Raw genomic sequence first — 13835 nt, 5'->3', positions numbered from 1 at the left:
TGACAAACTCCAACGAGTATATTGCATAGGGAGGTGATAAAACTGTGACCACACATACTGTATCGATACAAGCATCAGCACATACATCTCATTGGCTCACTGCCCATGATTGCATATGCACATCAAGAACATCGACGAACCCAACTCGGCCCTAGGTATAGAAGGCCCACAATCTTCAACAAGATACAATCAACACCAGCTAGCTAAGTTCATAAAGTAATGCAATCGCAGAGCTACAAACAGCCAAAGCTAGCTTTCTCTTCACCTATCACCGCTCTATGCTTTTCACGTCGCAGTCCTGGTAGGCACAAAGACAATTTTCCTTTTTGCAGCTTCAGACACGATTTGGCAGGTATGAAGCCAAAACAGAGACGGTAGTTGGACTTCTTAGCCTTTGGAAGCACCACGGTAGTTGCCACTCCATGTACCAAGTCCCAGCGACTACCACTTCTTGAAGCAGCTCGCCTTGTCCGGTATCACCTGCACCAAAACAGACCACACAAGGGTAGTGAGATTCTGTTTCTACCACATCCCATAATAGCTTGAACTAGAACAATGTCAAATAAATGGCGCCATCCCACCCTAACGACCACTCGGTACCAACTAGTGGCGTTCAGAACTAAATACCAGCAGGCTTAGACAAACAGCTCAAAAGGAGACGAACATATATACCATTCGCCTTTTTCTGTTTCTTTGATAAAACATAGATTTCGCCACATATATTGAGCTCACATTTCATTTCCCCTTTCATTTTCTACACAAATATCTATTTACAATGAAAGAAAAGAGAAAACAACTTCACAAAGCTGAGTTCTTTATCCGAAAAAACGCATTACTGCTATGAAGGGCTATCACAGGCACAAGGTACAAGAAAAGCAAAAACATTTCAACATGGATGTTTAACCTGGTAAAACAGATAGATTCATATCAACTCCATAACCGGACTGCATTGCAGACATATGAACTAGAACAAACAGCAAGTGTGACTTGTGAGAAGAACTAACCAAAAAAGATGTCTCTCCTGGATGCGGAACTGCATGTACTCTCACACAGCAACCTCTTATCTCGACCAGGCTGACAAGGTTTGGGTGGGTGAGCACCATCTGCATCTACACCTCCACCAGGAACTCTTTCCTTCCCTACACTCCCTCCCACGCGAACTGCTTCACCACCACCATGTGGGCATCAAAAACGCCCTGAAAGAACATATGAACATATTATCATGTGGCAGAAACCGGGAGACTAAGAAACGCAAAATAGTGGCAATTACAGATCCTACAAAACACCACATGCATCATCAGAAGCATGGTTTGATGGCCATTTCATGTGAACTTATAGAAAACAAGATGATTGGTATCATGGTTCGATGGCCAGTTTATAGAACATGACAGAGTAAGGACAAATACTTCTAGAAATCGAAAAGGAAACGATGAATGGAATAACAATTACCATAAACACACAAATCATCTAAATCACCACAAAGTGGCCACCTCAATTGCTAGAATACATACCACATGACCAAATGAGCATAACTATAAACCCAGTACCTTGTTAGTGCTCTCGTATTTGAGCACCAGCACGATGGCTGACTCGCACCGCTTCTCCAAGTGGGCCTCAACCAACTCCAGCCTCGAACCAATGGTGTTGCTGCCTTCGCCCAGCTCTGACGTCCTCTCCTTTCAGCCTACTTCTTGATGTTGAGAGGGTAAATTATCTTGGGACTTAACTTCCTGGTACAGAACTGAATGGATGAAGTACTTGGTCTTTTCTTCTTCACCTGAAAGCCATAAAAAACACAGACAAGAAATTCGGTCAAGGTTTAGCCAGCAACAAAGTAAACAACCCCGGTACGCCCATAACCAGACTGAATTGCAGACACATGAACTAGAACAAACAGCAAGTCTGACTTGTGAGAAGAACTCACCAAAAGAGATGTCTCTCCTGGATGCGGAACTGCAAGTACTCTGACACAGCAACCTCTCATCCCGACCAGGCTGGCAATGTTTGGGTGGGTGAGCACCGTCTGCATCTACACCTCCACCAGGAACTCCTTCGTTCCCTACACTCCCTCCCACGTGAACTGCTTCACCACCACCATGTGGGCATCGAAAGGGCCCTGAAAGAACATATGAACATAATATCATGTGGCAGAAACCGGGAGAGACTAAGAAAAGCAAAACAGAGGCAATTACAGATCCTACAAATAACCACGTGCATCACCAGAAGCATGGTTTGATGGCCGGTTCATGTGAACTTATAGAAAACAAGATGATTGGCATCATGGTTCGATGGCCAGTTTATAGAACATGACGGAGTAAGGACAAATACTTGTAGGAATCGATAAGGACACCATGAATGGCATACCAATTAACAAAAACACACGAATCATCTAAATCACCACAAAGTGGCCACCTCAATTGCTAGAATACATACCACATGACCAAATTAGCATAACTATAAACCCAGTACCTTGTTAGTGCTCTCGTATTTGAGGACCAGCACAATGGCTGACTCGCACCGCTTCTCCAAGTGGGCCTCAACCAACTCTAGCCTCGAACCAATGGAATTGCTACCTACGCCCAGCTCTGACGTCCTCTCCTTTCAGCCTACTTCTTGATATCGAGAGGGTAAATTATCTTGGGACTTAACTTCTACTGGTACAAAACTGCATGGATGTCTTTTCTTCTTCACCTGAAAGCCATAATAAAACACAGACAAGAAATTCGGTCAAGGTTTAGCCAGCAACAAAGTAAACAACCATTGACCCCTCTAAACTAAAACTGCGCTTCAGATTACACAAAGGTAACGCTTGAAAATAGATTGAGGTTTAGTTTTTATGTTGGAATCCAACTAAACCATGTTATGCCAAGATTCCAAAATAAATCGAATTTCCAAAGCCAAGCCACATGGCAATAAGGCCATTTCGTTCCAATCATCAAGCCCACAATGTGGAATCAGCCCATAAGCCCAGCCCAGCCAAAATAGATACTTGGCATACCAAAATAAAAGCAAAACGAAAATAGGGGAGGCATCAAGAGAGAAAGAGAAACCAATCGTAGCACTTTATAAAGCTATAAGCTGCCAGATTTATACATACGCATCAGGGTTAATTCTACATAAAGAAACTAATGCAACCAAAAAGCTAGCCAGCAAACACCATAGTAAAAAAGGACAAGAAATGCATATAAATATAAATACAAACAATCCATGATATCTTATCGCCACTATATGCAAGAAGGATGACAGACTTCATGTCAACTACTTAAATAAACCAAACGGTACTTGTATATATCAAGCAGCCAAACAAAGAACTTTTCAGTCAAAGAAAAATTGAGATTGCTTTTCAGTCAACTCTCATTGCCAGTAGTACCATCCACATTGCACAAGAAAACTTTCAGGCAAAATAATTAGAGGTCAAGATGCAGGACCCAATCAACAAGCAGATGTCAAAGCGTCTAGTCAATATGCGTGAGATACAACTATACCGTGCTAGCGAAGGTCTGCTAGAGCCTGTTGATCCTTGCCCTGTTCTCCCTAGGGATCTCTAAAACTAATGCTGCTTCATGGCGGATGCTTGAAAGTATAAGCCTGCATGGAAAATACAGTCAGGTTGAAGGTTCCCATTGTTTTCAGAAACTCGTACCTGGAAGATAGAGTACATGCACACAAAACTATTAAAATAGTACATCGAATTATCACCAACTATTGCTATTAGGGTGCAAGAAGCTCCTGTGGAGGAAACTCAACCAAGAACTAGTTGTCACATTTCTCTTTGGCACCCCATACCATCATATTCACCAAGGTAGGTATACCATAATAATGTCTTCATGGACGAACCTATCTGGTGAAACACTTCTCACCAAGGTGCGTTTTTTTTACAAATTGGTTAAATTTGAATATAAATAGACAAAAGAATAATTTCTGCTGAACACAGAAAGGTGCTCACTTCTCAGTATTGCAATATACATGCGCTTTGGAATATGCATCTCAAACAAGTAATAGAGCAGTTTGGTTAATGGAACCAGAATGCTAGCCAGCAAACACCATAGTATAAACAGACAAGAAATGCAGAGAAATTTCAAGACAAACAATCCATGATATCTTATCGCCACTATATGATAAAAGGATGACAAACTTTATGTCAACTACTTCAAAAAACCGTATATATCAGGCTGACAAACAAAGACCTTTTCAGTAAAAAAATCGAGATTGCTTTAAAGTCAACTTTCATTGCCAGCAATACCATCCACATCCACATGCCAATTATGTAGGTGCATGAAACTTAAATATACCAAAACCATACACTCAACAGAACCTGCAAACAACAAGGTAAATTCACAAGCAAACGATTGTGCAAGGCAGGCAGCAGGAGGCACCTAGTGTTCGTACTTGTCCCAGGCGGCAGCATGCGTCCTAGTGGAGGAGGAAGTCACCATCATGTACCCAGGCGCCCTATGCACGGCGCCATCAATGCTGCCGCCAACATTGGGGCCTACCAGCACAACTGCACCCAATTATGAACTTTCTACAGAGAGCAGACAAGTGAAGCTAGGGTTACATTTCGCCACAGAAAAAATGAAGAATCCACAGCCTCTTAATCAGCAAAACGGAGACAGAGAGGTCCAGGAGGATGTGAGTCTCACCGCCATGTGTCGGCGCTCAGCGGTCTAAGTCCATCGTATGAGAGCCTAAGCAGCAATAGCAGCAGCCCAGCCACCCATTTTCCAGCTCCAAGGCACCATCCATATTCAGGATAAGTGGCGGCAAGAAAATCTGTAATCACAAATGAAGAGAATAATTAGAAGAGAAAACTCGAAAGTGTTGATGTATCTAGAAACACTCGTGCTACTGCCTTGGCTTGCAGTTGAACCCATTTGAATCGGGATAAACTAAAAAAGAGTGTAGATATACTGATGATACGAGAATATAAATGTAGGGGCTGCCAATAATTGAGCAATCTAAGACTTGTCTACAAAAGTAAAACACTTTTATCAGTACATCCGATCCTCGTTTACTAGATAGACAAATTTCGCTACACCTAAGCAGAAACATTCCCATCGATTCACCAAAAGAGATCAATGAACTTGATAACACGTAAACCAAATACTCAACCTTGTGTGTTGTGACAAGGTAAAAAGCAGGCAGGAGGCACCTAGTCGTTCTCGTACCGAACAATGTCCTAGTGGAGAAAGTCATCCTGACCCCCCCCCCCTATTTTGCAGCTCTAAGGCACCATCCAATAGTAAGGACCAAGGTTTTTAAGGCGTCTAGGCGGTTTAAGGAGCAGGGGAGGCCCCTCAACGCCTAGGCCCTCAAAGCACGAAGCGAGGTGGCATATTATTCATGTAGCTAACAAAGACAAGCATAAACTATTTTAACCACACAACATGACATGTAGATAACCTCCAAATTCCAGCAGCTAACTATTTTAATTGGATGCACAAGCAGCTGGCTTTTTTAATTCACTCATTCAGCTCTCTCTATCATTTCGATGTTGTGACTAGTCTGTTCTCCTCTCTCTGGGCCCCAATATCGGCCTGTTCCACTCCCCCACCCCCCACCCCCCCCTTCTCTTTCTCCTCCCTCTGGCCTCACAATATCACTCCCATCCCGCCCAATTTCTGTGTTCCCGCTAGCCTGCTCAGTTTCCCGCTTTGACCTGTCCATGGCATCCAAAATCGGGCAGAGCAACAACTTGTAAGGCCGAAAGGTCAAATCTGGACGCCTTAGACACCTGCCTAAGGAGAGCACGATGTCTTGCCGGCTATTGAAACTTAAGCAACGCCTTAAAACCCATGGTAAGGACAAGTGGCAGCAAGAAATTCTGTGATGACAAATGAAGAGGATGAATAGAACTGAATACTACTGGTAGTGCTAATTGAATCAAAGTGTCTAGAAATACTCGTGCCACTGAGATGTCTTGCTTTCACCGATTTGATTGGGGACAAACTAAAACCATGTATTCACGAAACAAGGACATTCATACTCCTGAAATATTATCTACAACGTTACTAATCCTGAATTACTACCCAGGTCCTGAAAAAATTTCATGTGTCAACATATTCCTTCAAAGTTAACCGGATGCACGCTGAAGATGAAAAAACAAAGATCTGTTGAACAAAACCTTGTTTGCCTAATTCCAAGAAACAGCTACTCATTTAGAAAAATTGCAAGCCTTGGATTAAGATGTCATTCTCCATGAAAAAAGAAGGCAAGAAATATACAAGTTTGAGCAATCTTGTATATACTTCCAGAGACTATGCATACATCAGACTATACATTTAAAAAGAAAAGGAGAAGAATCATAAGAGCAGACCTATGCATGCAGCAAAATCGGAGACCTGAAAACACAAGTGGAGTCCTGGTCCACCCTCTAACACCGCCTCCTGGTACGCCCGGCTTAGTGCTATTCAACCCCGGTATGATCTGAACCTGAAAGCAACAGGATTTGTCATCTGTGTTGATTCATAAGCAGCACCAAAAAAATCAGACGACAGATGCTCATCCATTCTGTTTGGTCTATAATTGCAATATAGAATGTACTTCAATACTTAAATGATTTATAAGATATTTGAAATATGACAGGGGTGCAGCACTGCAGCAACATGCATGAGAAAGAAAAAAAGCAATCAGAATGTACTTCAATACCTATATGCCCTACAATTGCAATATATGCCAGCTAAGCTTAAATACAATCATCTCATGTCTCAGCTATTTAAAATCCGACCATAAGCATATGAATATGACATTTGTAGAACCCGCTTTATAAGACAGTTGCTAAACTTCAGGTTACACTGTCACACCAACTAAACACTCTAACCTAGCAAACTTCAGGTTACACTGTCACATCAACGAAGAGAATAATTAGAAGAGAAAAATCAAAGTGTTGATGTATCTAGAAACACTCTTGATACTGCCTTGTCTTGCGGTTGAACCCATTTGATTCGGGATAAACTAAAAAAGAGTGCAGATATATTAATGACAAGAGGACATCAATCTAGGTGCTGCCATTAATTGAGCAATCTAAGACTATAATATACAAAATTACTACACCTTCATCAGTATCTGGATCCTCGTTTACTAGATAGATAAATTTTACTAATGTAGCACATAAACCTAAGCAGAAACAGTCCCGTTTATTCACCAATAGAGATCAATGAACTAGAGAACACCTAAACCAAATACTCAACCTTCTGTGCACAAGGTAAAAGGGAGGCATGAGGCACCTAGTCGTTCTTGACCCCAGAAGCGTCCTACTGAAGGAAGTCATCCCGAACCGGCCTACTTTGCAGCTCCAAGGCACCCTCTAATAGTAAGGACAAGTGGCAGCAAGAATGTCTGTGATGAAAAATGAAGAGGATAGTTAGAACTGAATACTAATTTAATCAATGCGTCTAGAAACATTTGTGCTACTGTTAAGATGTCGTTCTCCATAAAAAAGAAGGCAAGAAATATACAAGTTTGAGCAATCTTGTATATATACTTCCAGAGACTGCGCATACAGACGATTATACATTTAAAAGCAAAAAAGAGAAGAAACATAAGAGCAGCCCTATGCATGCAGCAAAATCAGAGACCTGAAAGCACAAGTGGAGTCCTGGTCCACCCAAGAATCCCGCCTCCTGGTACGCCCAGCTTGGTGCTATTCAACCCCAGTATGTTCTGAACCTGAAAACAGTACAAGCTGTCAGCTGTGTTGATTCATAAGAAGCACCAAAAAAACAGCATGTTTATTAGATATGCAGCCACCGCCACCTATGCACACGAGAGATGCTCATCCATTCCGATACAGAATATATTTCAATACTTATATGCTTTATAAGGTTGTTGAAATATGACCTGAAAGCACAAGTGCAGCAACATGCATGGGGGAAAAAAGCAATCGGAATGTACTTCAATACTTGTATGCTCTATAATTGCAATATATGCCAGGAAAGCTTAAATACAACCATCTCATGTCTCAGCTATTTAAAATCAGACCACATCATATGAATGACAGTTGTAGAACCCGCTTTTAAGACAGTTGTGAACTTCAGGTTACCGCAACTAAACACTCCAACCCAGCAAAGTAAATTTGCAATGGTCAGGTCCAGACTAGCTCGAACCTTTCTCTGCAGCAACAACTGTGTGGCAGAAAAAATATCACGAATTGATCAAAGAAGGCAGCAGGATGCACCTTACTAGGAGTTGTTCTTGTCTCCGATGTAATCAAAGTGGACAAAGCCGCTCTCCTGAAACTGGAGCTGTGGATCATTGCCATCGCTGCCGCTTTGGTCTATTCCACCGTACTAAGGTAGCTGGGGTTCTTGCCCTACAGGCCTACACAAAAACAAAAATGCAGCATTTTATCATCACAGAGAATCATAAACCGGAATGCAGTAAAAAAAAACAAGCTAAATCGCAATCAGTAACGATTGCAGTACATGGGCAGCCAAAACAGCACAAAATTATTATGGAAAGGCAGCGAGATGCACCTATATGTTGTACTCGTTGTTGTCCCCAGCATCTGAGAGGAGAAAGTCCTCCTGAACCTGCTGTCATTTATGCAGGTATAAGGCACGCTCCATATTCAGAAATCAACAATAGGATAAACAAATACAGGACAGTAGCATGTCAAGTACTCATGTGAACTTGACCAAGAAGTTGATCAAACCATCAATTAGAATAGTAAGGAATTAATTACAGTAATAGGTATGGATAAGGAGATGCTCGAGAGCTTATATATACACACCGGAAGCATAACAACTACACATCTGCACTTCACAAACACTAGCAGATTTTAATTAATTTCCTTCTATAAGATCATCAACAACCGTTAATTAAGCATACACCCATTTTCCCAGAAGAAATGCATGAACTTGAGGTAACCGAAACAAAACACTCCAACCAAGCAAGCTAAATTAGTATTTGTCAGGTCCAACGATTGCTGGAACCTTTCTATGTAGCAGCAATTGTGTTTGTGTGGCAACTAAAATATGAAAAATTTATCAGAGAAGGCAGCGGGACACACCTTACTAGGAGTCGTTCTTGTCTCAGGCGCTGTCCGATTTGATCTCCTGAACGCGGAGCCAATTATTCAACTATAAGGCATGCTCCATATTCATCTGTGATGATAAACAAAGAGAGTTCGTAAAATCAGGGAGAGTAATTAGAAGAGAAGCAAGTAACTGCAGAAAATATAGAATGCCAGTAGAGTGGCATATCAAACTCTACTCTACATGTGAAGGCTAAATTACTATCATATCAAATCAACTTTTTTTTCCAGTGGGGAGCACAAATAAAATATCTAATAATTATGATCCAACGAGAACACACTTGGATATGCCTCGGAGATGGAACACCTTTACGTCCCAGCAGTTGTAGTAAACAAAGTGGAACCTCATTTTTCCACGCAAGCATACATGGCACAGTCCAAAGAAAAAAGATAGTAACTGAGACAGACCTTCCTACGGTGGTCGCAGTCTGAGTCGAAGAAAACAGGGGCAGCTCATCCTCACGGAGGCTGGAAGCGCCACCAGGAGCTCCGATGGACAGCAGCAGCACCACAAATAGCGGAACAGTAACCTGAGACAAGTTGACAGTCAATTCCGGTGTAACATAAACTGGAATGATTATAATTGCAATGCTAAGGTATGACTAAGGAGCAGCTCAAGAGCTCATATATAAAGACCAGAAGCATAACAACTACACACCTGCGCTTCACATGTACACTAGGAGATTTTAAGTAATTCCCTGGTATAAGAAGATCATCAACTACCGTTAACAAAGCATACACCCGTTTTTCCAGAAGAGATCAAGGAAAGGTGTAACTTGAGGATACCGAGCAAAAAAACACAGTACAACCAAGCAAGATAAATTAGCAATGGTCAGATACAACCATTGCTCTCAAGCCTTTCTCGGCAGCAGCAATTGTGGGGCAGCGAAAAAATCACAAATTTATGAGAGAAGGCAGCAGACGCACCTTACTGGGAGTTTTTTCTTGTCTAAGGTGTTGTCCGAGTCTCTCTAGTGACTTTGCAGCCAATTCTTCAGCTATAAGGCACACAACATACTGATCTGTGATGACAAACAAAGAGAGCAGTAAGATGAGAAGCAGGTCACTGCCAAGAATCTAGAAACGCCTGAACACCTTTAGATCTCAGCATTTGTAATGAAGAGAAATGGAACCTCGTAACCATGCAAGCATACATGTGAGAGTCCAAAGAAAAAAAGATGTTAACTGAGAGAGAAAGAGAGACCTTTCTGATGGTGGTCGCGGTCCGAGTCGAATAAAACAGGTGCATCTCGGCCTCACGTACGCTGCGGCCATCAGGAGGTCGGATGGACAGCAGCAGCAGCACAAACACCGGAGCAGGAACCTGAGGAGACAAGTGGAGGCAATTGTGTTGTAAAGATATGAAGTGGAAGAGTAAATGAAGTCTGTAATGAACCTTGAATAAATTCGTAGATCATGCTAAAATGGAGCCCTTAATCCCTGAAACGAAATCAGCACACTACGTACTGTGCATATTAATCCCAATCGATGTACCTGTTGGGACGAAAAACTCTACCCTAAACAAAATTAGAAGCAGGCCACGCATCAAGAGCAGGTCACGCATGAAAGAATGCACGGAGGGCTGCTGTCTCCCAAGATCCAAAACCGGAGTGCTCAGTAGGATTAGAAAAGAAGAAAAAAAGACATACAGTATTTGTTTCCCACTGTACGGTCGTTGTTGGGCTGCAAGATTGATTCGGTCTGGTGGGTTGGGTTGGATTTGATTTGATTCGTTGTAGGTGAGGGAGTGGAGATGGTTGGTTGCTCACGTACGTACGTGGGGTTGGAGGACGGCGGTGGGGAAGGGGATCCGGCGGCCGGCGGGCAGCGTCTTGTGGTGGCTGCGGCCACCGGATGGATCAACTTGGGCGGCATCTCCATGTCCTCCGTGCGTGGTGGTGGTCAGTAGCTCCTCCGGTGGCTGGCGCGACGCGGCGAGGCAAGGTCGACGGAGCGGCGCGCAGGGATGGATGCACGCGCGCTCCGGCGAGCGAGCCCGCCTCGACGCGGCCGGATCTTGGTTGTTTTGGGCGCCGCCGCCGCCGCCGCCGCGAGTGGAGTGGAGTGGAGTGAGGAGGAGAGATGGGCTAGGGTTTCTGGGGTCTGGGGTTGGTTGGTGCGGGCGTTTTGTTCGTTTCATCGGATGGATGGATGGATGGATGGGTCGACATCGAAGATCGAACGGTTTGGGATGGGTGGGTACGAATGGGGTGCTCTGCTCCCATTGGCGCGCTGCACCATCACGTGTTGGACTGCGACTGCGACTGCGAGAGCTCGGTCGGACTCTTTTTTATTGGTCTGGCGTTTCCGTGCATGCGCGCGCTTTCCATCCGCTCTTTTCGTCTTGAGCGGCTGCTCGGGGCGACTCGCATTCGCACACGGCGCTCCTTTTCATTCCGGCCAGTCCACCAACTCGCGCCGCGCATTTATTTATTTATACAGCTGGAATCACGCATTTGTATAATATATCGGTCGTCGTAATTTACATTCCATTTGTTGGAAGCATGCATGATCGACGGGCATCGCATCAAGTACACCGAGCCCCACCACGATCTAGCTTGTTCCTAAAGACCCGCATCGTCGTCGTTATACGCGCTCGCGCCGCCGTCCCCGTCGCTCCTCCTCGTCGGCCCGGACCTCGCCAAGCGGTGTAGCCTCTCGGTCTTCCTGCACTACGCAAACTACCATCCCTCCGCCGCCTCGCTCCCCGCGCGCCGCTCCTTCCAGCTCAACCTCATCCGCCAGGGGAGAAGCTGCGTGGGCTCCAGCAACGGATGGCTCGCCCTCGCCCTCGCCGACCGCCCGGGCGTGTTCAGCCTCTTCAACCCGATCACCGCCGCCGAGATCCTCCTGCCGCCGCTGCTCTACGGCAGCGGCTGCGTCTCCAAGATCGTCTTCGCGCCCTGCCCTGCCGCGGACGATTTCGTCGCGGCCGCCATCTGCATCAACAGGCTCGTCTACGTCACCGCCGGGGCCAGAAGATGGGCTGTCCTCGACCCCGTCCGCCTTGCCAGCGGAGACCAGCTCGCCGACCTCCTCCACCACCAAGACGGTACGGTCTACTGCGTCACCCGCTACGGAGACGTCCACGTGCTCCGCCTACCGGAGCGCCGCCGCCGAAAACCCATTGTTGCAACAACCGAGGAGGATCCAAATCCAGCTACCCCGCTTTTCATAAGACAGCCTACACGTGTCCCGTCGTATCCTGCTGCACAGATGAGTTTGCGGATCCAACAACAACGTCGAGTTCCCGCTCCTTCCATGGTCGAGCCAGCCGAGCCGCACCTAAATGCACCGGCCACCGTCGAGCCCTTGTTGTCTGATGAGGACTGCCTTCCGTTCGATCCCGCCTCCAGCTTTGCCCCACCATACGACAAGGTCGCTATTTTCACCGGTGCCAAGAGCATGGTGTTCTGCGAGGGCAACCTGTACCAGATCTGGAGGAATGCGAGCTGCGCGGTCACTTTGCAGCTGCCAGGAGGCGGTTCTCACCGTGTAGAGGAGAATGAAATATTTGTTCTGAGGTATTCTCCGCGGCACCAGCCATGCTGGGGCGTTGTGACCGACTTGGGTGGCTACTCGGTGTTTGTCGGGAGGAATAATACGGCCTCTATGTATGCTGAAGGTGTTCTGGGGCTCAATGGTAACTGCGTCTACTGGATCGGCGGGAGCGATGGGGATGAGGGCATGGTCTTTGACATGGCGACTCGAAGGTCTACACCTTGTCTTCCTGCAGTTGGGAGGTCTGCAAGTTGCTGGTATTTTCTCAGCGACATGGTTAATAAGTGCAACAATTTATCAGAACCAGACAAGAGCTAGAGTTGAGAGCGTTATGTAATTGTTGATCATGACAGGCCGTTTGTTTGTTTCTTATGTGAACATTTCTTGTCACGAACAATATGTTCAATTTAGTTTTGCAAAATGGGTATGTTTTCTAGGTTAGCTAAGCACTTAAGTACCATTCTTTCTTTCTGGTTGGTTGTCCGTGAGCTGAAATAAATTAACATTAGTAACATGGACACATGGACAAGACATATGGCCGCTTTGCCCAGACGGATCAAAATCGAACATGCTAAGAGAGCTTGATCAATATGCCAACGGTACGATATAGTTCTTGTATACGTAATTCAAAGACACAAAATTATTGACCCCATGGAAATCATATGCCATCACTCCTCGACATCAGCGTCCTCCCGGAAGAGCCATGTCGCAAGCACTGTGCCATCCCTGTTAGGTTCCACCTCCAGAACCTCGCTAACTCTCCTGTCCTTCATGTCATACACGTTGGCGAATGCATCGGCAGCAGAACCTGAAAGTACCCTGGGGCGTTGCATTCTAGCGGAATCGTCAAGGAAGAAGATCTGATCGCCGCCTAATCCGTGCCTCGCTTGCACGCACCGCCCTAGAGGACAGCTTTGCCGACGAAGAGCGCCTCGTCACCGCCTAGGGTGTCTACCTCGACCCATCGTGTCGACGGGAGGTCCGCATCGAACACCGAAAACTCGATGTGGTCGCGAAGTATTCCAGCAGTATCCTGCGCACCATGAGCAAACCGCCACCGCATGGTCTCACGACAAGGTAGCGCGTCCAGGTGTACCCCTTTAATACGCCGTCATCGCCTTCAATGACGCGCTCAACCCTAGAGATCCTGGGTTGACCGACCTCGTCGTAGCTGACCTCCAGTGCGAGGAGGTCCTCGTCGTGGGTAAGCGCGTAGAGCTTCCCATCGAAGAAGACCATGTCAGCGTACGAGCGCCATGGGTCGCACGTGCCGACCGACCACGACCATGCCGCTGACTCT

General features: G+C 45.5%; 1 protein-coding gene and 1 long non-coding RNA gene across 7 annotated transcripts; one reads left to right on the top strand and one right to left on the bottom strand.

Moving 5' to 3' along the window:
• On the bottom strand, positions 1-10934 carry LOC124698667. 6 transcript variants are annotated; one of them, XR_007001044.1, is made up of 19 exons: positions 10812-10934; positions 10239-10358; positions 9962-10056; positions 9693-9732; positions 9443-9564; positions 9011-9104; positions 8475-8531; positions 8177-8319; positions 7578-7668; positions 7227-7338; positions 6317-6432; positions 4644-4773; positions 4377-4525; positions 3486-3588; positions 2470-2691; positions 1925-2116; positions 1548-1777; positions 1005-1196; positions 1-480 (listed from the first exon to the last, which is right to left on the bottom strand). It is a non-coding gene; the product is annotated as an uncharacterized LOC124698667 (long non-coding RNA). The 6 variants fall into 6 exon arrangements; XR_007001045.1 differs by having other exon boundaries at positions 10808-10930; XR_007001049.1 differs by having other exon boundaries at positions 8475-8534; positions 10684-10928.
• A 305-nt stretch (positions 10935-11239) lies between these two features.
• On the top strand, positions 11240-12853 carry LOC124662272. Its single transcript, XM_047200130.1, has 2 exons — positions 11240-11343; positions 11605-12853. The coding sequence occupies exons 1-2, from the start codon at positions 11240-11242 to the stop codon at positions 12851-12853; spliced, it is 1353 nt and encodes a 450-aa protein (XP_047056086.1).
• The last annotated feature ends 982 nt before the right edge of the window (positions 12854-13835 follow it).

This window comes from Lolium rigidum, chromosome 1 (assembly GCF_022539505.1).
Source record: "Lolium rigidum isolate FL_2022 chromosome 1, APGP_CSIRO_Lrig_0.1, whole genome shotgun sequence".
Classification (NCBI taxonomy): Eukaryota; Viridiplantae; Streptophyta; class Magnoliopsida; order Poales; family Poaceae; genus Lolium; species Lolium rigidum.
The sequence above is the reverse complement of the archived record's forward strand: the minus strand, read 5'-3'. Positions and strand labels throughout refer to the sequence as shown.